The sequence below is a fragment of the Alternaria burnsii genome, assembly GCF_013036055.1.
Source record: "Alternaria burnsii strain CBS107.38 chromosome Unknown 700, whole genome shotgun sequence".
NCBI lineage: Eukaryota > Fungi > Ascomycota > Dothideomycetes > Pleosporales > Pleosporaceae > Alternaria > Alternaria burnsii.
In genome coordinates, this window is record NW_024066121.1 from 353,602 (window position 1) to 378,810 (window position 25,209).

The following is a 25,209-nucleotide window of genomic DNA, read 5'->3' on the forward strand; positions in this document are numbered from 1 at the left end:
AAGCATGCACCAAGCCCACGTTCAAATCCCTCAAGACTCACCGGTTGCGGGGCAGAACCGAGAGGCAATCAGCTCCCCGCTACAACCTTATGAGACCACACTTTCACGTTATCTCTTGAACTCAATTGAAGCCTTGTTTCCAGAGTGCTCGCATCAGCAATATGCAGACCCCAAGGCCTACACCACCGCACACACAGCTTCAGCAGGACGATTTCGGACTGCAACTCGGCCATGGCAGCCCTCCAGGGAGTCCCAAACGCCGCTCAGCCTCGTTGGCTGCACTCATACGACATAGCTCCGCTTTGGCGATGTCTTCTGGGCAGCCACCGGATCCAGCAAGACTAGTCTCTCTGTGCCCTGACATACTTCAAGGTATGCGAAAGTTCGAACGAGAACTAAGCGAAGAGATGCTCCGACATTCTCAGGGCACTGTACGCCGGCTTGCTGGGCTCTTGGCTTCTGACTTGCGCAAAAGTCGACACGAATATCGGCCTATGGCCATTCGGTTGATGCTCTTAGGGGAAGATGAAACCTCGATCCGACCATACATCGTAGTGTTTTGCCCAGAACTGGTTAGAAAAAGAGCGGAGAAGTTCTTCAAGAAAGACATGATTCGAGGTATATACCAGTCCGATGAACCAGGACGAGAAACTTTTCAGGTGGCTGTGGTCGGTCAAGCACCTCAGCCTAGAGCTGACGAATCCACAAGTCTTGTAAAAGTGGCTCCAGCATACACAGCAAACTTAGCTTACCCCGGCAATACATCGGGGTCGCTGCGGGTCAAAGCGGAACATGATGGAGTTTCGAGGTTGGCTACGATAGGAGGCTACATCGTAGCTAGCTGCCATGATGGTATAGAGACTATCTACGGCTTGACGGCGGGCCATATCTTTCCTCAGACAAGATACAATACTTCATCCTCGGATCAACCATCGGATGGGACCATGCCATCCCCAGCTTCAAGCGATTCGGATGACGATGACGATATTACCCTAGAGAATGCCAATCAAAACAGCAGCCGGGGCGCGCACGAGAGCTTCACAATAACTAAAAATGAGCCATATTGGACTGATGTGAAGTTAGCGGATGTGTCCTTCTCTCGCGAGGCTCGGGACAAGGACTGGGCATTGGTCGAAGGCCTTCAAACACACCAGATTGATTCGTTAGACATCGGAGCTACCAATGCGACAATTGCACTCGGTGCCATCGGAGAACAGCAGTTGCTCCAGATAGGCTTCGATGCAGAGGTCGCGCTAAAATGCGTACTTTCCCCCACTCCTTCCATGATTCTCACACCCTCAGGGCACAATTTTGTGCAGGCACACATACTCACCCCGGGTAACAACTCCCCCTCATCGCTGTCGCTAAGTGCGCTAATACGTCGATTCACATAGATGCCTCTCGACGTTTACAAGACGGTGCTTCCGGCACGTGGGTCACTTCTCAGCCTGCTCAAGTTCTGAATCGGAATGCGAACCCCATATCAGTCTATGGTCAGGTAGTGGCTGATGACGTCTTTGGGGACGTTTACATGATTCCGCTGCGCTGTATCATGGATGACGTTAAGACATTGATGGACGCTGCAGTTATCAGGCTGCCAGCGTCCATAAAGGAGCTTCGGCAGATACTTGTGGACCAACTGCACCGAGAACATACGATTCTGGATCATGGGAAGAGTAGCAAAGCTCCGCATAGTCTTACTACTGATGCCACTGCGGAACGAATCAACCACGACGCTTACCCAGGTATCATGCTTGACCACTCTGTCGTACTCGAGTCTCCAACTCAGCTGCTTTCCGGTAAGCCTAAGCGTTCAATTTCTGTCCGCAAGCCCAAATGTCATATCTGCGGGACATGCGGGCGGTCATATACGCGTAAAGAACATCTAAAACGACATGAACAAAATCACGCACAAGGGGTCCCTTTTAGATGCTCTCAGTGTACGAAAAGTTTCTATCGAAGAGACCTCCTCGAACGTCATGAGGCGCGGCACCAGGATCCACTCTCTGCTGAAATCGAACATGCCGAGACCCAGACGGACTATGCTGAGATTGATGACGAGGACGTGCGTGATCCAACGACAAATGGCAATTCGAGACGGGAGAAAATCAGTGATATGATAGTTTCTCCAACCAGAAACTTCTCCGCATTACTACATCCCAGGTTCCGGTCGGTCTATGTAGAGGACGATTGCGATGACGATCTATCGAGCAACTCTCACGGAGCTCCGAAGGCGAAAAAGAGCCGGACGGAAGCTCCTTGGACATCCAAAGAAGATTTGTGTCTGAAGCGAATGAGAAGTGAAGGGGCGTCGTGGAATAGAATCATGGAAACATTCTCGGATAGGCCTGAAAAGAGTGTCAAGAAGCACTGGTACAAAGACCTACATCGTGAAGGTATGACAGAGGAGGCCCCCGCGTCCGTCAGTATGCCGGAACCGGGGGAATGAATGTGTACAGCATCGAACAAGCGCGACATCATCTCATGATATGCATTTCATACACAATGCTTCAGTTTCAACCAAACTCACATGCCGCGTTCGATTTTCTAGGCAAAGGTGGTGGTACAGTGATGGGTTGAAGGAGCTAGGCAGTGGCTGGGAAGTTGGATGGCGCTTACGTCACAGCTGCCTCCAGTACACCTGAGCGCGAAAGCATCTACACAAGTACCATGTCACACACACATCAACTTAGACTAATTTTGACACGAGCGCCGGATTCCAGTTCATCTTCGATATGCCAGCAAAACGTAAAATCTCAGGACCAGTCCCTAGAGATGAGCTCAAGAGACGCGTCACGCGTTCATCTGCGAAAACAAGCACGGCACCTGCACACGACTTACCGGACGACTCACCGAAAGCGGGAACAAAGACTCCAAAGAAGTCTTCCGCACCAGAGCGCAAAGAGTCTTTTCCAACAAATGCGATAGCTAAAGTAGATGAGGCACCGGCTGAAGATGGGAGCCCAGCACCTCAAATAATCACAATCCGAACCATCACACACGACCTGGTCAAGAAACCAATCCAATGCCATCAATACACGCCATCTTCCTCAAGTATCTCACCAACCCTGATCTTCACCCATGGCGCAGGCGGCACGCTCTCCGCCGATGCGGTAGTGAACTTCTGTACCGGCTTCTCCAAGTATTTTCCCGTCCTCGCATTCCAAGGCTCCATGAATCTGAAGGCGCGAACTAAAAGCTTTCACGCGTGCATCGAGGAATTTCACTCTCGCCAAGAAACCGCGCAAAAGAGGAAGCCAAAAGAGCAGAATAGGAAAAAGAGGATGTTGTTAGGTGGAAGAAGCATGGGCGCCCGAGCCGCCGTCATCTCAGCCAGCGAACACATAGCCGAGAAAGACCACGGACAAGAGGAGACGAGTATACAGCTCATCCTCGTATCGTACCCACTTCAAGGTCCTAAAGATGATTTGCGGGATCAGATCTTGCTCGACTTATCAGAGGGTATCAGCGTACTGTTCATCATCGGCGACAAAGACGCCATGTGTCCGCTCGATCTCTTGAACGAGACTAGAAGCAAGATGGTAGCAAAATCGCAGGTCGTCGTTGTTAGAGATGCAGATCACGGTATGAATATTAAGCCTGCCAGCGCTACGAGGGAAGTAGGCGAATCGACGGGACGGGTAGCTGCGTGGTGGGTGGAGGGAGAATTGAAGGCGGATGTACAATATATAGGAAAGCAAGAGGAATGAGTAATAGGGGTATGAAGTTTCCCAAAGGCGGATCTCCAAGCATATTGGTGATCTTGAACATCTTTATGTTTCTCATCTGCTTTTCGCTCCATTCTGAATATGATATATTGCTCACGCACGACCCAATCTGATTGGGAGTATCGATCCTCTACTACTCGAGAGATCTCGTGCCCGCTCTCATGTACCTCGTCAGATGCGATAATACCTCTTCTTGCTAGCCCCTCCAACCCTTCTGACGTCTCAGCCAATTCCATTCACCCTGCAATTTCATCATCATCGGATCCATCACTATCGTCTTCCTCATCAGATGCGTGTACTGAGAGCCGAAGTCGAGTCCCAAGATGGTATCGAATATCTTGTGAGTGCCAACCTAGGTTGGGCGAAAGGGAAGTTCGCCAAATCCTTCGCCTGCTTAGAGGCCATGTCAGCCTTTTTGTCGGCGCGTTCATTGCCGAAATTCCCGAGAGTGCTGGAGACCAGAACATCTGAACCCTTCCGGGTTCGATAGTGTCACAGATGGTTCGGGGGGAATCGTGTGTATTAGGTCTGCCGAGCTAACTAAGATGGGATGGGACCCCATATACCCGGCATGCGCCATCCTTGGCATTCATGTGCCAAACGGGGTCAGAGTTGTCTGGTGCAAGAGGAATGGGTTACTAGATCTTGCTGTGTTTGTGAATTGCAAGTATTGCTCTCTTGGAATGCTCTTTGAGCATATGACAGGCAGCATCCCGTTCTTAGCGACGTGACTAGCGAAGCGATACCAAGTGCCAGTATACAAAGATGACCAAATCAGAAGCGTCTCCACCATGGGTGTTGCTCGACAACCTTGAGTCGCAAAGCAAAGTCTTGGTTAACCTCAATTTGCTGCCGAACTTGTTCTTAAAGCAAAGTCCTGTCGTCGGCCAACTGTCGGTTCTGTCGAAGCATGTTCGACGCGTCTGCTCTCGCAATTGACCAGCTTGCGAATGAGGTGAAAATGGCAGGTGTGGTTCCGCTGAGGGCACTAATGAGGATGCACTGGCGCAACGGGCGAGGCATCTCGTGGGCGAATTGATGTCCAGATGAGAAAGCGGATCTCCTTTGGTAAACCAAGGAAGCGTGCAAAGCTGGGCTGCGGTCTCAAGCCATGCTTTGTAATATCTGACCACGACTGAGCCGGCTCAGCAGCACTGCAATATTATAAGGAGACTACCCCGGAAATGTTAACTGACAATCTCCGACACTGTCGCAGGTCATTAAACTTAGTAGTAAATCAGGGGCGAAGTTGTCGCGAAGGTACAGTAGGAATGTCGTGTACTGGTAGTCCCGACGGAATAGATCCACATAGACCCGGGTGAAATTGGCCACCAGGCCCCGAAAGTAGGGTCAAGATATATTGTTGGAGACCTGGAGGCTGAAGACTGCTTTTGAGATAGGTGAGGATGGTCGTAGGTATCGATATCGCCGTGGTGTGATGGTTTGGGTATGAATCGTGTGTATTCCTATCTATATGGTGCTCCTAATTGGTTACCGGGTCGCTACCGGCTTCTGTGTCTGTAGTTGACACGTGGTGAGACGATGTACTTTGTGTGAGGTCTGCTGGAGACCTTGAGCGTAGAACCTCCTGATGGCTGTAGTGCTTCTGAGGTTTGTGGAATACGTCGGGCTTGTGCAGCGTAGGGTCAGGCAATGGAATGCGTTGTAGGAGGCAAGTAAGGTGAGAACAGCGTAGTGGTTGAGCGCTGCGTGATGGTATAGAGCAGTCTCGACGATGACTCGTAGTAGTTGTTGGAGTATAAGAGTGATGGGTTGATTCTACAGATGACGTTGACTATATAGGCAGTACGCTAGAAGTCTAGCAGGTACCAATAACAACATAACATGGCTCTTACTCTGGTAATTAGGCGTTGATGACTTGTAGGCAAGTACTAACGATATGTAGTAGGCAGGTCCTGATAGCATATTCAAGAAAGAGTGGGCTATGAGCATTTTGTGCAAAATCTGAACTCAGAATGTAAGTTTGGTCATGGGCACTGTATCTGTACCACGATGCTATCAAGCGAAATCAGATATTCCTCCTATCCGACTGAACCCAGAGGCAAAACGTACCCTGAGGTATTCTCCGTGGTTTCTCCCGACCTATAGGAAGGCAGAACCAAGCGAGTATCTTGAGCATACCGTGTGACTTCCTCGATGTACGGACGTTAGCCAGTAACATCGCCCCCTGCTTCCCCATCGTCATGCCCAGCACCACCTCCCTTGCTCTTGTATGCCTTGAACGCAGTACTAACAATATCCCCCGTACCATCCCTCAACCTCCTCACCTCGACAACCCCACTCTTCTTCCTCAGCATAACACTATAAACCCCCTCATCAACCACAACCCCCTTCAACCACGCCAAAAACTCCGTCGCAAAATTAATACACACATTCCCATCCCAGCAATTCGTACCCCTGCGCACCATGCCAGGAATCTCATGCGTATTGAACGTCTGCAGCCCCCTTAGTATTCCAGCTTTACTCCTGAACCCCACCGTGATCTTGGGTACACCGAGTAAGAAAGACTGAGCCCAGAACTTGAGTAACTTGCGTTCGAATTTGAGAATGTCGCGGTGTTGTTGCTGGCGAGGTGGAGGAAGTTCTTCACTAGTCTTCAGTTCGACCCATTGGATAGGTTGCTCCGGGTCGGATGGTTTTGGTGCGAGGAGGCCGTCTACTTCGCCGCCTAGTATCAGACTATGAGGCCCGAATGATGTGTGGACTATAGAGCAGTGTTGGGCGGCGTTTGATACGACGCCCTTTTGGTGCCGTGCGATTTCCTCGCGAGGCGTAGAAGAGGGTAGAGTGGGTATGAGGGTGAGTTTCTCAAACTTGTAGCCCCAGTATGTCATCATTTCGCGGGATTGCTGGTCTGGGTGTTGGTTGTAGCGAGGCGGGGGACGGGAACTTTCTGCGGCCCGATCGGCGGCGCGCGAAGGGAAGTCTTCTTCGATGTAGATGGTGCCGTTGTGAAGGGTTGCGAACATGCTGAATTCGGCAAAGTTGTCAAAGGGTGCTGTCATGATCTGGGATGTTGTTAGTAACTCTTCCAGGTCCAAGCAGCAGCAAGGTAAGAAAGCTAGATTCGCTTACCTTGCCATGTTGTAGGCCAGTCTGCTTCAACATACCTTTGTCATCATGCCTCGCCAGGTCATGAAGTCGGCTTTCACCTCTTCCTTGCCCGTCTTGTCTTCCATAAGCGCGCGAAGCAGACTGTCTAGATGAGGATCTTCCTTGTCCTCATAGTGTTTGAAAGCATCGAAGCCCTCTTTCAGATCTGCACCCATGGGTGGCGGTATGTAGTAGTTGATGCCCGACTCATCTGGCTGGTATTCGTGATTGTCGTCGTAGGAGAAGTGGGCGACTTCGCGCGGACGCTTTATCTTAGCCGACGCGCCGTGGAAGCGATTGAGTGGCTGTATGGAAAAGCGATGGATCGGAGTGTCAGCTGCCGGAGCCTCGATCTTGGGGGCCGGCATGTCTGTAATCGTCGCTGTATTCGTCGCGCTGGTTGAAGCTGGAGCTGCCGCTTGAGGAGGCGCGCGGGTCCTGGGTCGTTTGCGAGGCGGCGATCTACCTCCCACATCTCTGGGGGGACTTGGCGAGGGCGAAGGAGGGTCTCGTGAAGCCATGGCTGGTTCTGATACGGCCGAGGCGTTTGTGCGCTGGCAATGTCGCACAAGACGCTCTAAGCTTCGCCGCGGGGGTGTCGCCATCCCAGAACCCCAGCTGTCGCCGCCCCACCGAACGGTACCTGACTAGCTACGGCGCGCCATCCGTTCCATCATTTCACAAACACTACCAACATAACATCGAGTCAACCTCAACCTCGACCTCACTCCACATCCCGTCCTCCAACACCCCAAACATAATACTCCCTCTACCCCCCAACAACACCCTCCACTCAATACAAAATGGACAACCGCGCAATACGCCTCCCACCAACAACCCGGCGCAACATCTTCGCCTCGCACACCGCCCAAAACCCAGACCAGCGACAACAACCACAACACGCACCCGCACGTCGCCAAAACGGCGCCGCACCCTCGGTCCGCCCCGACAGCCGCGAAATAGAAGCCGACATCTTCAGTTCCTCCGCCGACGAAGATTTCGTCGAGCGCGACGCCCTAGGCGAATACATAGTCAAGGCGCCAACGCCCGTGTACCGCGACATGGGCGTCGGCAGCGAAGAGGACGACGAGTCTGGTATGTCGGTTCCTGTCGCCGTCTTACTTACTGGCATCTTGTACTTTTGTCTCTTCTTCTGATGAGTCGGCATGGGCATCATGACAACATGACACATGTGGTACTACACGCCATGAGGCGAAAAACAAACGCTGACTTGTGCTATGCGGATAGAGCAGGAGAATCAAGTTATCAATCTCTACGGCAAGACGAATGCGCAGTGGGATATGGAGGCTGTGGAAGAGGAGATTCGGGCTGCGCTGAAGAGTAGCTTGAAGAAGAAGGTTGGCAGTTTGGAGGATGATAGGTGGATGTTTGAGGGGGAGGGGGAGGGCAGGAAGTAGATCCTGTCGTCTCTTGTTGGCCGTGGAGGAGAGTAATGGAATGAGGCATTTAATCGTATGATACCCCTGTATACATAGTTCGTTTCTGGGAATAGAGGCATGACTTTGTGAATACGGTTGGGATGAGCTCTAATGATGTGATGATAGTGGGCTGTGCATGTCGTTGTGAGACTTTTTGTCGGAATAAAGGTTAAAAAGTGATATATTGGTGTACCTCAGCTGCATATAATCTGTCTGCGTACATGCCAAAGTCACCTTCATATACAGGTATTCGATGTGGATCTCGAGACGTAACGCGGGACTATAGTGTACCGTATTAGGCAATATTCATTCCATGCGCTGGCGCATCTGGATAGGCGACTTGTACTTGATCAACATATGAATGTGCGAACTCGCAATTGCTCGGCGTGGAGACATTGTCTATCTTAAGGAGGTATCGCAACAAGCATCCAGCTATCGAGTTCCGGCGACGTAGTACCAACAACGTACCTTCTTGTGTAGGTACTTGATGTACTCTGCGAGATATATCGCTATACGATATGGGATCATGCAGCCACACATGTGTTTCTGACTTGGTAAACCTTAACATGTCACTTCCACTTGATGGCCACATGGACTTGGATCATGCATAGTCACTCAACACACAATGGTTGTCATCTTCCAGGGACCATCATGAGAAATCTATTCGCGGGCTTACGCTCATCTTAGCTGCCGCTCTTACTGAACCCCCAACCTCAGTCCCAATCCAACCACCACCCCAAACTCCCACCGAAAAGAAAACAGACCCAGGGTATCATATCAAAACACATCTATAAACGCCGTTCACCCTCTCCTCACCGCCGCCAGAGCCTCAAGCACTGGTGTCCATCGCTGAAGAAGAATTAGCAAATCGTTCAAACCCACAACCAACAATATATGAACTTACAATCCCCCTCGTCCTCCGGCCTATACGCATCTCCGCCATACGCCCTCCCAGCCCAATGCACCGCAGCCATCAAGACGTCCAGCTCTGCGGCCAGCACGTCGAGCTCCGCCTGCTCCTCCGGGAAGATTGTCTCCCCAAACGCCATGTACACCGCCATGCGGTCGTACTGCGCAATGGCCATTTCCTCGAGGCCGCGGAAGAAGAAGTAGAGGACTCGCCTCTCGTGCGAGTCGGAGGCGAGGGGGTACTCGTCAAACTCCCGGAGGGAGTCGGCGCGGAGGTCGTTCATGTTGATGGTGAATTCCATCTTGTTATTGTTGGTGGTGGTGGTGGTATTGGGAGAGGAATTGTAGTAGTATAGTAGTGTGGCAGCAGCTTGAGAAGGTTGTGATTATGGAAATGTCTTGCTGGTGCTGGTTTGGTGGTAGGAGCGCGCTGATTTCGACGGTTTATGTTGTGGTGCCAAGACCACCTTTGGCGACGGTCTGGCTTCGCTATTGATGAACCAGCGTATTGGATCGACAGTGACTACGTTGTACAAGTTTCTTGTGAGTACCCCGTCCTGCTACCAGGAAGTTCTTCCGCCTAATGTTTGTTGTAGGGTGTCTGAGCGATACATATATCCACGAGGGCGAGGCTCCTACACCACCAGGGATATCCTCAAGACAGCGACGCCTTTCGGCGAGCTCATATACAACAAAAGGTATCCGCCAGACCTCTCCAGTGATTCGCCTTCTTCCTGCCATTTCCTTCCTCGTATATGCCCCAAGCCGCTCCGCAAGCGCCCTCGACCGTACACGACGGCACCCAATTAGACTTGAGAAAGGTACAACAGCAGCAGACGGAGGCACACAAGTAGGAGGAGACTGTATTGAAGAAAGATGAAGAGGCTGTTATGCCTGCCCAACAGCCCTCAAGTCGTGGGTGCGTAGCAGTCGAATTGAGCGGTGTACGCGGCGTCTATTTTGGCGCTGCTAGCGTTGACAATTCATATCGTATTGCTCCGATTCAACAGCAGCGCCGAAACCTTGAGACTGACGGAAGAGAAGCTGCGTAGAGTTGGGTTTATACTTAGGTAGAGTAAGGGAGAGATAGGACAACGGATGTCAGAGCGGAGGGTACGACCTGGAAAGGGGAGGCGCAGTAGATATGTATAATGGCGAATTCTTATTTCGCAGAGCAGTCAGCCCCTTGAGGCGTACGATCTGATAAGCTGATTGTGATGTTTCTACCGCGTCATGGTTCAGTCGCTCTGCCTGTTAAACTCAAGGCGCTGAAGGCGGACGAAGGATACAGACAAGTAGACGAACACCCAGCAGGAAAAATGCGTGAAAGGGGCTGCTGGCTTTTCGGACTGCGCAGTCTCATCTCCGGGGTCATGTTGCTTTGTCGTGCGGTGTACCTGCCTACTTCTGGAGTTCCACAGTCTCAAGCTGAGGGTTGTGATGGTCTCGTCGCGCAAGTCCCTGGACCCTGGAGTTGAGGCCCTGGAGGAGCCATTCGGCAGCCCCAAGACGGACTGTCTGCGTCGCTCATGTAATGACTGTGAGTTGCTTGGTTCGTCTCGTGATGCCGAAGTACAGCCTAGAGGCCTTTGTGCACTTCTATATCACTCAGATCGCCATGAAGGAAGTCGCGAGTGCCTTTAGGCCTTATTTTCGCGCCGACCTTTACTGGTGCGCTGTCTGAGAGGTGGCCTTGCCGTGAATGTCCCATGCATACTACCGTTCAAGCTACGTTCCTGGATGACGGGGTCTTCCAGAGTTCTCGCACCTGCTATCGCGAGTCGCGACCGCGTGGTCCTGGCCCTTTTGGCAGCTGCGATGCGCTCTCAGCGGCAGATCTCACCACGAGGTGCCGTCTCTGCCGCTGGACTCCTCGTGGCTCTGGAGGTGATCACAACCCCTTCATTCCAGGTGTCCACAAATATTGCCTCAAGCCACGAATCTGTAGCTTCGGTTCCTTTGGCGACTCCTGAGCGCCGCGAACAGCAGCGGTCATTATAGAAGACCTGATTTCTGCTGGAGAGCCACCCTTCGTGTTTGGGATCATTTTTCACCCCAGAAATGCAAATAACCGTATCTGTACTCCCGTGAAGTTGCTTGCGCGCTGGAAGTCGTGATTGTCTACCCAGAAAGCTCATCGGCATTCCCACGATCTCCGCCTCTGACTATGAAGTTTCTCATTATCTTTGTAATAGCCTTCAACTTCAGCTCTGCAAAGCACTATGCCCATAATTTTGTGAAGCTTCCTTGCGTGCTAGAAGCCCTTCTTGCCTACGGAGCGGGCTCAGCGTCACCGCCGCGGTCTCTTACTTCACACATGGCAGCGGAGTTTCTGAGGTGAGACTATATTTGCTCGGTTTCTCAAGCTTCTGTGTCGCTTTCCTGCGATTGTATCGTCTTCAAGCAGGTTGACACTGAGTTTCCAGCTTTGAGGTTGCTCTTGCGGCACCGCTTCAACGTGCCTTCCCAGAGTGACTTGGATTCCCTAGACGCTCCCACAAGCAGCAGCAACTTCCTCAATGATGTGATGACACGCTGAAGGTCGCGATTAAGAATCGCGCTCTCGCACCGCCTCACGTCATCTCACGCGGTTGCAGCTCACGATGTGCATGTGCCAGACCCATATGCTCTCCACAGTCATTGCAAGATCCATCACCATGCTTCCAACGCGTGTTTGAGTGACTTCTCCACCCTCCAGTCCACGAAGCTTGGAGAATCTTTTGACGTCAAAAGGTCCATATAGCGGTCTGATACAGCCACAAGAATTTTACAACAGCTAACAGCACCCCTATCGAGCTCGATTTCGCTGTGATCATCTTACAGCGCCATCATCACACGCTCTCACGTTCCTGCTGCGCCTTCCTTCGGCTTCTACCCGCGGAGACTTCTGCCTGACGCTCCTGCCATGCCGGCACCCTCCGCAGGGCGGTCAGGCGTCTTGGACGACGCTAGAAAGTGGTGAGTGGGGCCTCACGACAGGTGAGAAATAGTTGAAGTATGGGAACTTCAAACCCGGGAGGTGTTTTGCAACTGAGATGCATCCTCAACTCCATTGAAGCCACATATACTTGGCTAACTAAAGTTGTAGAGCTCGACAAGCGCTATCTCGTCGTGCCCAGCTTGGTCTTGTGCGGGTGGTGGTTCGCTGGGTTTTGTGGGATACCCGTATACACTCGTCTTGGTTCGTCCATCAACGTTCGCTCCGAGCTCGTCCATCGCAACCTCCTTTTCGGTACGCATCTCCATATCGTGAGTGATGAGTCCTTTGTCCTGGAATACTGCCGTCGCCCGCAGTAGTGCCAATCACCTGACCTCTGGAGCTGCGGCGCCGATGGGAGCATATAAAGAGCCCACCCCTCGCTCCTTCCACCTCTTTTCTCCCCCATCCACACACCAACACCCTCACCTTGACAGACTCCTTGCTTGAGCTTTGCCAATCTTCCAACTCTTGCACATCCCCTTTACATCTTCACACTTGTCTCATACCAAGACCTTTCAACAACATCTCATCATGTCTCATCACTCCCCTCAATCATCCTCTGCCAATGGCCCCCCCTCTTCACCCTTCGGCGGCACCAACCCTACTGTGTATTCGCCAGAGGCTGACCGCAAGCCGCATCACCGTCGTCGGCTCACCGCCATCGCTCCTGGTCAACAAGTTCCCAAGAACTTCCTTCCTCAAGCTCAGATCTACATCGAGGGTGCCTTCGTCGACGAGTTCCTCCAGGGTGATCCCGCCTACGTCTCTCGGTACCATCACGTCCAAGGCGGAGCCGACATTGATCATCTCCAGTTTCTAGTTCAGTCTCAGATGCGGCGTGTAAGTTGTCTCTGCCTCCATCCATCATGTAACATACTGACCATCTCTAGTATGCTTGCTTCTTGCATGCTATCCCCTTCAAACATGAGCACTCTTCGACAATGTATGTTCGTTACGACACGGTCTCCGATGCTGCCGAAGGCAAAGATATTCTCCTCCAGGCCGGCCTCTTCGTCAACTACGTCTCGATTGTCGACTTCGCCAATGCCCAGGGCAAGGACACTGGCAAAGTCAAGGAGTGCGAAGGCCAGATCACCTTGTCAGTGTCGATTGAACCAAACCCCGATCATGCCATCTGGGAGTTTACCTCCGAGGACCTCAACAGCATTACCAAGAACATTGAGACCATCGCCAAGGTCTTCGGTCCGGTTCGCAATGTCGTCCACGTTGACACCCTCAATGACAAGATGCATCTCGTGTTCCGGATCGAGTTTGACTCTGTCGATGCTGCCCATCGAGCGATCCAGTCTTTGCGTAAAGACCCGGTCTACGGTCTGAACGCTGATGTAAGTGTTCCATCTCTTCTTTCTTGCATGTAACCATTCTAACTTTCTCACAGGAGTCCTTCTACTGGACCACTGACGATGTTGGCGGCTGGCTTGGTGAGCGTCTGCTGAGCCCTCCTCGATACCTCCCACGCATCGACAACCAGGGCCAGTTCTTTCCAGGAACTAATACTTCACCCACCCGCCGCTCTTGGTCCAACCCCTACAACCAGGCGACGCACCGGTCCAGCCACCATCCGCATGATCAGCACAACCGTGTTCGCCGTGAGCGCATTCTCGATGGCAGCGACGTCCGCACTACGGTGATGCTTCGCAACATTCCGAACACGCTCGACTGGGTATGTTTCTTCTTCCATCATCTTCATGAACGCTTGACTAATCTCTCTCGCAGATGGCCCTCAAGAACATCATCGACATCGCCTGCTTCGGCACGTACGACTTCATCTATTTACGGATCGACTTCAAGTCCGGCTGCAACGTAGGCTATGCCTTCATCAACTTCACCGACGCGAACGGCATGCTGATGCTCATCGACCGCATTGAGCGTCGATTCTGGCCGGGTTTCAAGTCTGACAAGGCTGCTGAGATCTCGTATGCGACCATCCAAGGCCGCGAGGCTCTTATCCAGAAGTTCCGGAACTCCTCGGTGATGCAGGAGACCCCGTTCTGCCGCCCTCGTCTCATCATCACCTACGCCGCGGCAGAGCAGATGGATCAGATCCGCCTTACTGGCACTGAGGAGCCCTTTCCTCGTCCTGACAACATCTCGAAGTTGCAGCGCTCGATGGACTCTGCGCGTTCCACTGGTCTTTACCCTCCTCGTGGCTACTCTTCCGGCACCGAATACCGCAACCGCTCGAGCGCTTACGACCGCGGCAGCCCCCGCGACATGATCCAGGCCGCTATGCATTTTGCGCACCAGCACGCTGCTCCTGTCCAGTTTGCTGGCTTGACAGAGGATCAGAAGCACGACATTGAGGCCTGGTACCTGAGCACCTTCGGCGGCGGTCAGCGTGGTGCTATCGGCTTCGACTTCATCCCGATGACCCATATCACTCAGTACTTTCACGACCATCCAGGTGCTGTCGGCAAGGTCGCTGGTGCTCCTTCTCATCTTAGTCGCATCATGAGCCCTTGGCGCCCGGTTGCTCTTCAGCACTTCTCCACGATGGGCCAGCAAGTTCCTCGCCACCACTTTGGCCGCGCCTGGTAAACTTTGTTCGCTCACTGTCGCGCATCGTTGCAACATCTGTCCCGACCAGACCTTGCACAACGATTACACCATTTCCATCACTTTCTTCAATTTGTTCCCAGATGTTGCCAGACTTGCTCGGTATGGCTTTTGACACACACTATCGAGTGTATGTCTTCTGGGTCGGTTTCGAAGCGATTTGTTCAAGATGTGGATGGTTGACAGTTTGAGACGATCTGACTGGATGATGGATGCCACTGATGAACACTGAATGTACCTAATGTTTGCTTTTCTTCAAATACAATGATCATTGATCGCCATACTTGTTCCTTCTATTGCATCGTGACTTGTTCTTGTTGTCGTTGCTGTTAGCTTGAGGTCGAAGTCGAAGTCCATGCCAGCGCCGCGCTTGTACTGGGTTGGAACGGTTTGCTTGACAATATCGGGGTACTTGGAACCGGAGTTACTGGGAACGTTCGGAAGACCGCTAACGACGGTGATCCCTTGGCCACCAGTGGAATGGATATCGTCAGCCATAGGGAAGGTGCCAGTGAGTTACTATGCCTTCTGACGACTCCATTACCCCACTGAGTGTCGGTATTGCCAATCGTCCTCGTCTTCCTGTCTGCAATCGTTGTTGGTGAGCTACCAGGTACGGTTGCTACCAGATCTCCAGCTTTGATAGCCATGTTGGTGCTGAATGTTGACTTGACAAAAGGGATGATGCTGGTGCTTGGGCTTTTGCGCATCTGCACTCCTTCCTCCAAAGGTCACCGCCAGCTAAAGAAGGAAAGCTGGCGAGGTAGGAATTGTGCGTGTGAACTTTGAGAAGACACCTTGATGTGCGTATAACGTTCCGACCGCGTACAATGGTGTGTATTGCGTTCTGACCGCCTATAATAATGCGGATTAGCATTAGAGCATGCTGGAAGGTACCACGTTCTTCCTGCCGTCGGGAATCTTGGTCTTGAGGGTCTTTCGAGCCCTAGTCTTCTCGCCCGTATTGCTCTTCTTGCTTGGAGTCAGCCTGCTACTGAAGCCTACATCGATCTTCTTCGAGAGTAGTCATAACGGAAGGTACCGCGTTCTTCTTGCCGTCGGAGTCAGCTTGCTACTGAAGGACTCCTCATCCTACGGAACAGGGCTTAAAAGTTGGAATGTCTGAAAGGGCTAGTAGCGCTCTTTGGTTGGAGTGCTCGGTGTAGAGAGGCGAGAGGTGGTGGCGTCACGGTAGCGGACATCACGCCTTGCTTCTGGGTGCTTGGGGGACCGATGCGACCCGGAGTAACTGGGGACCTTGGATAAGTTGACGCCGGCGTGGTCAGGTACATTGATCCCATAGTGCCCGTGAGCTGACCTGAAGTAGGCGTCATCAAGTTGGGGAAACCGGAGACCATGTTTCCGAGTAGTAGAACCAGGAGCTGACCTGAACGCGGCAGTGGCTTCTCCTTGGGATGCTTGAGCAGTCCCTTGCCTATGTCGAGAATGTCATACTTAACAAAACCTTCCAACTCATCGTCTTTATGCTGCATCATATCGGTAGCAGTGATGTCGTCAGCCTCCTCGATTCGGCTGCGGAATGACTCTTCCCAATCGTCGCCGTACTTGTCTTTGCCATTGTCGGTTCGACAATGCGTCGTGTATTGCGTTCTGACCACCCAGCAGGTAAAAACAAGTCCCTGTAGTAGGGTCTATTGCGCCCTGGCCGCCCAGACCATAATCATGCATGTCGATTCCAACATCGCCGTAGCATTCTGAGGCTGCCCATAGAAGCTGTCTCCGCAACTCAGCGTTTTATCCACAAAGATGGAGGTGAACGGAGTCAAGTAGCTGATCAACGTCATAGGCAGGACAACCCAGGTGACCACGAGACAAAACGCGAAGAGGTCATGGAAGTGGCCGGTGGCTAGATGAGTTGGTAGCGGAAGGGCTTCCTGGAGGCCTTGCTGCGAGAAGGAAGATGAATCCAACGGGTGAATACCGGACGAGGCTTAGCATAGAAGCAAGCGTTCTTGCCGAGTTGACCGGAGTGCTCGTGGAAGTACTGAGTGATATGGGTCATGGGAATGGCTCCCGATACAGCAGGAGGCTTGCTGTACCAGACGGTGCCTCTTCGCCCTGCATTCCAATGGATCATTTCCTTGTTAAAATGCAGACGAACCTCAGAACCAACATCACCCATATTGTCGACTTCACGTATCACGACAAAGAGGTTCTGTAGGTTCCGAGGTTCGTGAAGGCTGATCTTTGCGCGGATACTGCATTGCTCGATGTGCAGCATCGACCGAGTCGAACTCGATGCGGAATATGAGGTGCATCTTGTCGTTGGATGACACCAACATAAAGGTATACGCTCAGTCTCTTGTATTTGAGAGAGCGTTATGATATCGTACACGGAATCGTAAGCTGAGCCAAGAGTGCTCAGACAAACCAGGAGGGTGTATGGGCTCTGCGTACGTCGTCGTAGGCCGTATCGACGGCATTTTAGGCGTCATCCCAAGCCGCACCGGCGTGGCGGAGCATTCGGATGGGCAAGCTGAGCAGTGGCAGCTTGATCAGCCTCGGACAAAGCAAGAAAATCCTCATGTGAGTCGTTACTGACGAAGTCATACTCAGCATGGTCGTTGACATCCTCCTCGTAGTTATGTGCCTCCATCTTCTTGATATACTTGTCAAAGTCGAAGTCCATGCCGGCAGAGTGCGTATCCTGCACGACTGAGGAGCTCCGAAACCAACAGTGTGATTTGGCCTTCGAACTCCTGACCCTGCCAGTTCCCTTCCCCTGGACAGTGGTGAAGTTGGCAAGGGAAAGTTCAGCTTTGTGCTGCCAGTACCGGTCCTTATCACCTTAAACACCCTGCATTTTTGGTTGTTGTTCTTGATGATAGCTCCCTGGCCAAGAAACTGGCCGAATGATGAGACATTTTGAGATGTTGTGAAAGACTCGCGTGCTAGAACAAGTGCCCTTACGAAATCTTGACCGGCAAAGGACATCTGGGACTGAACCAGAAACTGGAGATGATCAATGTCGGTTCCGCCATGACATGACCGTGTTGATATATCCATATTGAATCTTACGGTATCTGTGTTCTGCTTACTGGTTCTAGCCCCAACAGTTCGTAGGTTCCGTTGTCGACGTTGTGGAAAGGTCGTGTGAACAGGGTAGGTGGCGTAGATATTGTCTAAGAGATTGACTGACATACCACACACCCCTGGTTAGCACCGACAATATGGCAAGACATGCAGAAATGCCTATGAAGCCGTGCGAATCTTCAGCAAGACTTCTTTTGACTGTAGTGGCTGCAAGTTGGTGCGATGCAGTAAGACTTGAGGCTTGGTGTGCAGTAAACGACCGCTTCCTTCCCTTCTCAGCTACTGGGAAACACCAACAAACCCAAAGGATAGCCCGAGAGCTACACTGACGTCTTGCAGCGGACTCTCAACTGACGAAATGCCGCTGTATCGGTTTGGCAGAGCAGAATGTCACTCAAAAGCCGATTTGAAGTGAGACGGGAAGAGATGAAGCGTAAAAAGCGAGCTCTGAAGCAGGCTGACTCTTTACACCTCTATGACATGATGACCCATATTTCGTGACACTGCATCGTGTTGTGGAGGAAGGAGCTGCCAGGCCTCCTGACCCTTGTGAAGGCCTATCTCAGGGGCTTCAGGCTTAGAGCACGCAACACCGTGTATGTAGAATGAACACCTTCAGCTTTGATGCTACGTCCCTTATCAAAGTCTAAGAGATCACCATCCAAGAGACTTTCGGCGTCTAAATGGCTCTGATATCGCAGATCGTGTGTTCTCGTTGTTGAACTTATAGCTAACTTGATGTTTTGCAAGCCTCCCTCTCCATTCCCAATCGTGGCAGTTGTATGCTGTGCCCCGATTTATGGGCAATGGACTGACCTCCTCAGGAGTGACTGTATAGCTCCTGGGGATTCCATTTTTGTTGCGTGCACCATGCTGATCTCTCTCGTTGGCGGATACTGCGAGGACGCAGAATCTCGGAGTGGTGCGCACGGGCCATAGCAGCGTATCATGAAGTCCGTTATGGTGTAGCAGCTGGCTTCCACGACTTCACCAGCGACAACAGCATCACACACGATCCCACTTGTTGCCAGATACCACAAGCACACAAACACTTCTACAAGACACCACTCGGCCACCAGAAGCCAACAAGATGACGCCCTGCAAGAAGCGGGTCTGCTGCGAGATCACCGAGGCCTACAAACCTTGGGTCAAGGACGGCGGCGTGAAGTGGCTGTTCCGCGACGCCTACACACGCGTGGGAGGTCGCTGGGCCATCTGGTCCAAGAAGGACAAGGACGCCATCAAGTGTAGTCGCCTGAGAGCTGTTGAGGCAGCTCGGAAGGGCACAAGGTACGTTCCGGCTTCGAAGAGCGTCATCAACAGCACCCCACGAGGCTACAGCTATCCTGTGGCTAGCTGATTTTCAGCCAGTGATCCTACGAAGACTTTCGCGCTTCTCTATTGTTGAGAGCGGTGTCGTATGTTTGCTGCGCAAAACGGGCTAACAGATTACGCAGGAACACCACCGACTCCTCCGAAGACCGCCGCGAACTTCAACAGAAGTTCCAGCAGATTGGCGTACCACCAGCAGCATATTTCGCATAGAGGATCAGCTCGGCGGGCGGCGAAGCGGGGAGCAGGAAAGAACCCAGACGAGGCCAACGGGGCAAACGGCGACGCCATGGACATCGACGGCAGCGCAGCAGAGCAGGCCACGCTGAAAATGGAAACATGAAGAAGCGCAGTACTTTCTCTCTTGCTGTGATGACTATACTGACACAGCAAGCAATCGCGTACACAGGACTCATCCGCCGGCTGGGTGTGACCATCGACAGCGAATATTTCGGTCTTCGAAGACCTATTACGGTCCACACGACGGACGAGCCGTGGCTGTCAACGAGACGATTTCGTACGACGACACGGAGCTGATCGGCTTAGCTCTTTCGATGATGGTTGCGACCAGCGCAGCGGTCTGCGGCGTCATCATGGAGCACACCACCGCTTCATCCGCCACGAAGGCCGGTAGTGCGAGCATCCTGTACGGCGATAAGACTTGAGCGATAACCGAAGAAGACGGATGGTCGGTTGATGTGGTTGCAAGAAGGAGGGTGGTATCCGGCTTCGTCGGCAGCGTCGTCTGATGTTCAGACTGACGAAGATGGCGCACACTAGCCAGTACCGAGCCCCTGAGTCAAATCAGGTACACTATTGAGCGCCATGCTTAGCTGCAGACGCCTCGCGCCGCAGATCATAACATGGCGGATGCTATGCATGGTAACGAGTTTCTGGCAAGCGTCTTGACCCTTATCCTCCGGAAACAACTCCTAGTCGAACGGCATCTGCGTCGGGCAGGGTCGAGTAGACTTGAAGCTACCATAAGCTGCAGGAATGGTGCCGCCGGGCTCAAGGGGTGCGCGCAAGTCCGCGTGTGGACGTCTAGACACCCTGTTGAGTGAGCAATGTCCAGCGTGGCGGTTTGACAGCCTCAACCCAGCTCTGAGTTCGGGCTCGTGCACAAGGATCGTATACGCACTTTCTGGAAGTCGCCCAGAAAGACATGGCGTGTGCCCGCGCCAGCGCTCCCGGGAACTGACTGAACCCAACTGATCGAAGCCAACGTAGACGACTAGTGTGTACGTCTGCCCATTCTGCTTGGAACGCGCAAAGGCGGGTACGGCAACGTCCGGATGTCACAAATTGCAGCCTGGTGTTGCAACGCATGCAGATTTTACTATTCTCGAAGATATCCAGATCGGAGTTGAGACACTCTTGGTGTTGTCAACTGGAAGACTGTGCACTGCTGTTGAGAAGGAACAATCTTCAGCCACTAAAATGATGACGGCTTATGAAGACATCCGTCTTTGACTAGCCTCAATGCCATCACGAAGTGCGACTAGTAGGAAACATGCTATGAGGATACCTTTTCCAGCATGGATGCCGGATTCAAAGCTGCGCATTGGATGTTTCTGCATCGCTCATGACGCTCGCCGAGCTTGGAGCTTCAGTGCCGTACCGAACGCACATCTTGTTATCGAGCCGAAGACGAAAACGACAGTGAGAATATCAAAGAAGATGTCTACCGCTGAGGGCGAAAGCGCTGCTTTGCAAGTGGGCCGGAAAGCACCGTAGCCGACTTGAACCAGAGCAGATGTCTTTCGTGTTTGCTAACTCCCAGCGATGATTCCTTGTAACGGTGCAAAGGTTGACACTAGCCATGACGTCTCAGAACAATGATGCTACTGATGGCCCGACTAACACCATGCTCTTTTAGTTCATCTTCAGTCGCTCATTGCTGTGAGGTTTGCGTCTATGCTACGGTAGCACCGGCATATGACAGCGCGCCTGCAGCTCAACGTCGTCAACTTCCTGGGGACCAACGCAGCTTTTAGACGACAACGGTCGTTATTCTCAAGGCGCCATGGCTCTCGAAAGTCTGATGCTCTATGGTAGTCTTTACGGAATTACTGGGATATCCGTCGAGCTCGATGTCATGGGCCGAAGTCACTCATAACCCGAGCATCAAAAGCACCAGGCGAGTGTTGCGAGGTCGGAGATGGGTCCCTACAGGATCCGCATATTTCGTTAATTCGACGCGCCAACGTAGTACCCTAGAACCATTATGATGCTGGTGCAAGATTGCAAGAGTAATCCGCAGAAGGCTCCTATGGTTCATGGCGAAGCATGAGGAACCTGCGAGAGCAGCGTCAACCCAAAGCAACTTTGAGTATGTCCGGTAATGTATGCTGCGGCTTTGGAGGCAAATCCCTGGAAAACGACAGTGGAGTAGTCGCACATCGAGCAGGTGTCAGATCTCGATACATCTGTAAAGATGCTGCCACCATCAATAACGTCAGGCGTTCAGGTGACCCATGTCTGCTGTTGTACCTCTCTCTAGCAGGATGTCACATGCTTTGTGCACGCGATATTGCTGTGCATATCCCCTTGTCTCTCACCATTTGAGACATCGCAATAGAAGTGTGTCATCGACGTACAGGCGATTTGTCATGGGACATGCTGCAGACGGTTCATACAGTCGTGGGTCAATACGCATCCGCAAAGGTTCGACCGCTTCGCAATGTTGTACGTCCGGGGTATACATCCGCGGGGTTGAGGACAGATATCCGAGATCGAGGTATCTGATTATACTCGTCGCTTCGAGGCATTGTATGCAGCAAGGATTGTTTGCTTCGACATCGGGTGCTTGCTGGCCCCGGAGTTTTGGGTAGTACGACGGCGACGGAGAGGATTCCTGCATGGATCAAGGAGACAAGGCGCTGCTGTGTAGAGCCAATGCTTTTCAAACATGGTCATCCAATGTTGCTTACCGTGGTGGTGGTTGTTGCTTGTCTTTGGGGCGGCGGAAGTCCGCTTCAGCAGGTCGCCAAAACTACCCACTTTAGAAACGGCGCTGACATAGGCAACAGCAGCGGCCTTCATGCAGCTTCCTCGGTTTGATTTCAGGCGTGTTTGGAGAGACACGTTCGCCAGGTTCGTCGTCGCCGTGCATGGCATGGCAGGGTGACCATTGCCTCCCGAAAAGCCCCTAGGTTGCCAGCGAAGCAGCCGCGGACCGCGCCAGGCACAGGGCAGCTGGGTGATTGCAGCCCTCCGTCCAAAGCCTTGTTTGTGTAGGTGTGTCGATCTTCGAAGCTCTCGTCGTTATGATTGAGGGGTTACGATATCAATGCTTCGGGGGTGTGCCTCGATGCGCCGGTGAAGCCTCCTCAGTCAAGGCTGATGAGGATGTCGTAAAACGTACGCGGTTTATCGAAGTAAGCCCAAGCAACAGGGCAGTGCTCTCCATCGGTCCTGTTGTGGGTGATGTGGGTTAGAGGGGTCAAAAGTTGGGCTTGTCGCGCGTCTGTGTCCATGCGCTGGCTGGCGAAGATGTCGCAGGCCGAGTCAATCAAAAAGGCCTCTATACCATCGACAGCTTGCTCTGGACTTGCTGAGGAAGCTGGAAAGCTTGCGAGAAGACTTCTCATTGCCTGTGTTGTGGTTGTGGGTTGTTAGCAAAGACAAAGCTTGCGTCGGGAGTCCGCCTCGAGCCGCCAGCAAAGCTACAGTCGATCACGACCATGGCAGAGACCTTGCGGCGGACGAAGCTCGTCTAGAGATCATCAGATCCACAGTGATTCTGGCACTACCTTTGCGATGGTCCGAAGGTGGTGGTGTTGAAGCGGCGCGGGTACTTGCTTGGGAGAATTGAATCCCAGAAGCGCGCACCATGAGGCACCGCGCCTGACGAAGCTTCATCACCTCATCCTCTTGTTCACATGAGCTCGCTCCACTAGCTGCGTGAGTCTGAATGAGCGAGGGGTTGTGTTGAGTGTCATCGCGTTGGTGGTGTGGTTGAGGCAGTGTTGTTGAAGGAGGCTCGAAGCTTACCCCACAAAGAATCTCAATATCGGAGCGCAAGACAAGGGGTCTGGACAGCTACCAGCCTCCCAGAATCGCGCTTGCAGCCACATGCAGTAAGCTCAACGGTGCAGAGGATATCGTTACAAGACTGCACGACATAGATCATTGAAGACAGGTCACATAACGACTATCGAGGTCTTCGAGGGTGATGTGACTATAGTGGGACTCGGCAAAGCCCTCGAATGTTTCTGTATGACCCTATCTACCTTTACCACACAGCTCGACGTTGTTTGTCCACTCCACGGCGCGACGTGTCAGATACAGATACACGACGGAATACTTCGCATGAAGACCTCAGCTTCCCCTATAATGGAAGACCCAGCTGAAGAGCTGTACTACTCTAGAAAGTGTCATCCGCATCCCCCACCAAGCCGCGTCCCTAGACTCCCCCTCCCGTAGGCTCGTAGCTTCCGACTCCGTTGTACAGGAGGACTCAAAGGTTTCGATATTACCTCAGACAACTCAAAATCGCTGCCCATAGCGAGACTCTCACCACTCAGGAGGAAAGGTGGGTAGTACCGTTGTCCTCGTGGCTAGAACATCTACCTCTCTCTAGGGCTTGACGAATGCTCAATGATGGCCGAAGAAGCATAAATAGCAACAGGGAGATCTCCAGACGTCCATCATCTATTCTATACCTCAAGCTCAGCGTTTGATCAACTACAGCGCACGTGTGCGTTACCTAAATTAAGCCAGGACTTGTCCCGTTGGTCGTCTTGTCACTTGACACCGCGCTCAGGAACATCGCGCCGAATTTCCAAGACCTCTCTCCTTGATACGCCGCAAAGACCCTTCGCTCCCTTTCATGTGCAAAACAACCTCACTTCTTTTCGTCTTCATCGTCACTTTTTCGTCTTACGGTCATCAGAAAAACTAGTTGTCCCAAGTCCGCGCGTAAAATTTTTCTCCAAGGTTCCCTTCCATGAAAGCATGCACATAGCCTCTACCGCGACAATCAAACACTACAATTATAACGTCATATTATATCTGAACTCCAGATTGGGCACTTTCGCGCATAGTTGCTTGTATTGAACTTGTAATATTATCCTTCGTGGATACGACATTCAGTTCAACGCACGCACACACCCCATATCCGCGGCCCTATACAGAACACGGCAGCGTACATCCGCCCCAAACCAACAACACACCAATTCCACGACAGCAGCGCCTGTGTTTCTTCACGCTCTCAAAAATCCGCCTTACCCAGCAAATTTGCATTCCATAAAATATCTCCCTGTCTACCCCAAAAATGGCAACAGCAACGTCCACCCTCCCACATCACCCACCCAACCCGTCAATCATGGCCTCATCTACCACTACTCCCACTCCGGTCATTACAGCGACAGTCTTGATGAAAGCATCTCCCCATGACATAGCCCAGCTGCACGACATCCACACCCTGCTCAACAACATCTTCGCGCGCAACCGAAACCAGCACCAACGCAGCACATGGTGGAAAAGTCTCCACGGATTCCGCAAGCAAATCACCCTCCTACTCCAAGACCTTCTGCACGGCCCCAAAAAAGAGCGCGAAGGCAAAATCGAAGCGCGATTGAGGTTTTGGGATCGCGGAGCTGTGCATACGTGGTACTAGTATGTTTACCATTCTTATCCTTCCAAACCTGTTCTGATTCCGCTTGGAAGATGCATTGAGTTTAATGGATGCTAATTATTTCATAGTCAGTTTAGCCAACTAGTTGCCGTAGGACCGTTCGCCGTGCTTGGCCTCGTTATGATGGCGAGTGTAGCTCGCGTATGCAGAATTACCGGTATAACAGCTGTTTACGAGGAGATCGCTTCGAGCGATGTCAAAGGCGTTTTGAGCGCGAGTGATGAACTAGCCTTGGCGGATGAATTTAGTGGGGCATTGGACGAAGGGGAGGAGTGGGATGAGGGTGTTGTTGTTGCAAGGGAAGAAGAGGATGACGACGAGTAGATGGTTTGAGTCTCGTGTTTGAGTTCATGCATGTATATATACTATCAGCGACAGATATGGGACGATACCTGACGGCCAGGCCTGGCTGTCTTCACGGCGTTTGGAGAGTTT

At 52.2% G+C, this 25,209-nt stretch overlaps 11 protein-coding genes across 11 annotated transcripts; 6 read left to right on the top strand and 5 right to left on the bottom strand.

The window, feature by feature from the left end:
- Positions 1 to 161: 161 nt before the first annotated feature.
- GT037_009207 (uncharacterized protein) lies at positions 162 to 3,710 on the top strand (the record flags this gene model as incomplete). Its single annotated transcript, XM_038934254.1, has 4 exons — positions 162 to 1,338; positions 1,395 to 1,799; positions 2,347 to 2,396; positions 2,694 to 3,710. The coding sequence occupies 4 exons, from the start codon at positions 162 to 164 to the stop codon at positions 3,708 to 3,710; spliced, it is 2,649 nt and encodes an 882-aa protein (XP_038783056.1).
- A 254-nt stretch (positions 3,711 to 3,964) lies between these two features.
- Positions 3,965 to 4,195, bottom strand: GT037_009208 (uncharacterized protein; the record flags this gene model as incomplete). The annotated part of the gene is made up of 1 exon (XM_038934255.1): positions 3,965 to 4,195. One exon carries the CDS (start codon positions 4,193 to 4,195, stop codon positions 3,965 to 3,967), a length of 231 nt encoding a protein of 76 aa, XP_038783057.1.
- Positions 4,196 to 5,896: 1,701 nt separating this feature from the next.
- GT037_009209 (uncharacterized protein) lies at positions 5,897 to 7,363 on the bottom strand (the record flags this gene model as incomplete). The annotated part of the gene is made up of 2 exons (XM_038934256.1): positions 5,897 to 6,757; positions 6,860 to 7,363. 2 exons carry the CDS (start codon positions 7,361 to 7,363, stop codon positions 5,897 to 5,899), a joined length of 1,365 nt encoding a protein of 454 aa, XP_038783058.1.
- Positions 7,364 to 7,645: 282 nt separating this feature from the next.
- Positions 7,646 to 8,260, top strand: GT037_009210 (uncharacterized protein; the record flags this gene model as incomplete). Its single annotated transcript, XM_038934257.1, has 2 exons — positions 7,646 to 7,937; positions 8,091 to 8,260. 2 exons carry the CDS (start codon positions 7,646 to 7,648, stop codon positions 8,258 to 8,260), a joined length of 462 nt encoding a protein of 153 aa, XP_038783059.1.
- Positions 8,261 to 9,110: 850 nt separating this feature from the next.
- Positions 9,111 to 9,492, bottom strand: GT037_009211 (uncharacterized protein; the record flags this gene model as incomplete). Its single annotated transcript, XM_038934258.1, has 2 exons — positions 9,111 to 9,130; positions 9,186 to 9,492. The coding sequence occupies 2 exons, from the start codon at positions 9,490 to 9,492 to the stop codon at positions 9,111 to 9,113; spliced, it is 327 nt and encodes a 108-aa protein (XP_038783060.1).
- Positions 9,493 to 12,280: 2,788 nt separating this feature from the next.
- GT037_009212 (uncharacterized protein) lies at positions 12,281 to 14,729 on the top strand (the record flags this gene model as incomplete). Its single annotated transcript, XM_038934259.1, has 5 exons — positions 12,281 to 12,439; positions 12,681 to 13,010; positions 13,061 to 13,516; positions 13,570 to 13,854; positions 13,908 to 14,729. Coding segments are annotated over 5 exons (2,052 nt in total), but the record flags the coding sequence as incomplete, so codon positions are not given.
- Positions 14,730 to 15,002: 273 nt separating this feature from the next.
- Positions 15,003 to 15,397, bottom strand: GT037_009213 (uncharacterized protein; the record flags this gene model as incomplete). The annotated part of the gene is made up of 2 exons (XM_038934260.1): positions 15,003 to 15,211; positions 15,292 to 15,397. 2 exons carry the CDS (start codon positions 15,395 to 15,397, stop codon positions 15,003 to 15,005), a joined length of 315 nt encoding a protein of 104 aa, XP_038783062.1.
- A 456-nt stretch (positions 15,398 to 15,853) lies between these two features.
- GT037_009214 (uncharacterized protein) lies at positions 15,854 to 17,397 on the bottom strand (the record flags this gene model as incomplete). The annotated part of the gene is made up of 3 exons (XM_038934261.1): positions 15,854 to 16,387; positions 16,690 to 16,966; positions 17,321 to 17,397. The coding sequence occupies 3 exons, from the start codon at positions 17,395 to 17,397 to the stop codon at positions 15,854 to 15,856; spliced, it is 888 nt and encodes a 295-aa protein (XP_038783063.1).
- Positions 17,398 to 18,891: 1,494 nt separating this feature from the next.
- GT037_009215 (uncharacterized protein) lies at positions 18,892 to 19,346 on the top strand (the record flags this gene model as incomplete). The annotated part of the gene is made up of 2 exons (XM_038934262.1): positions 18,892 to 19,091; positions 19,259 to 19,346. 2 exons carry the CDS (start codon positions 18,892 to 18,894, stop codon positions 19,344 to 19,346), a joined length of 288 nt encoding a protein of 95 aa, XP_038783064.1.
- A 662-nt stretch (positions 19,347 to 20,008) lies between these two features.
- GT037_009216 (uncharacterized protein) lies at positions 20,009 to 20,197 on the top strand (the record flags this gene model as incomplete). The annotated part of the gene is made up of 1 exon (XM_038934263.1): positions 20,009 to 20,197. The coding sequence occupies one exon, from the start codon at positions 20,009 to 20,011 to the stop codon at positions 20,195 to 20,197; it is 189 nt and encodes a 62-aa protein (XP_038783065.1).
- Positions 20,198 to 24,411: 4,214 nt separating this feature from the next.
- On the top strand, positions 24,412 to 25,098 carry GT037_009217 (uncharacterized protein; the record flags this gene model as incomplete). The annotated part of the gene is made up of 2 exons (XM_038934264.1): positions 24,412 to 24,755; positions 24,843 to 25,098. The coding sequence occupies 2 exons, from the start codon at positions 24,412 to 24,414 to the stop codon at positions 25,096 to 25,098; spliced, it is 600 nt and encodes a 199-aa protein (XP_038783066.1).
- Positions 25,099 to 25,209: the final 111 nt, after the last annotated feature.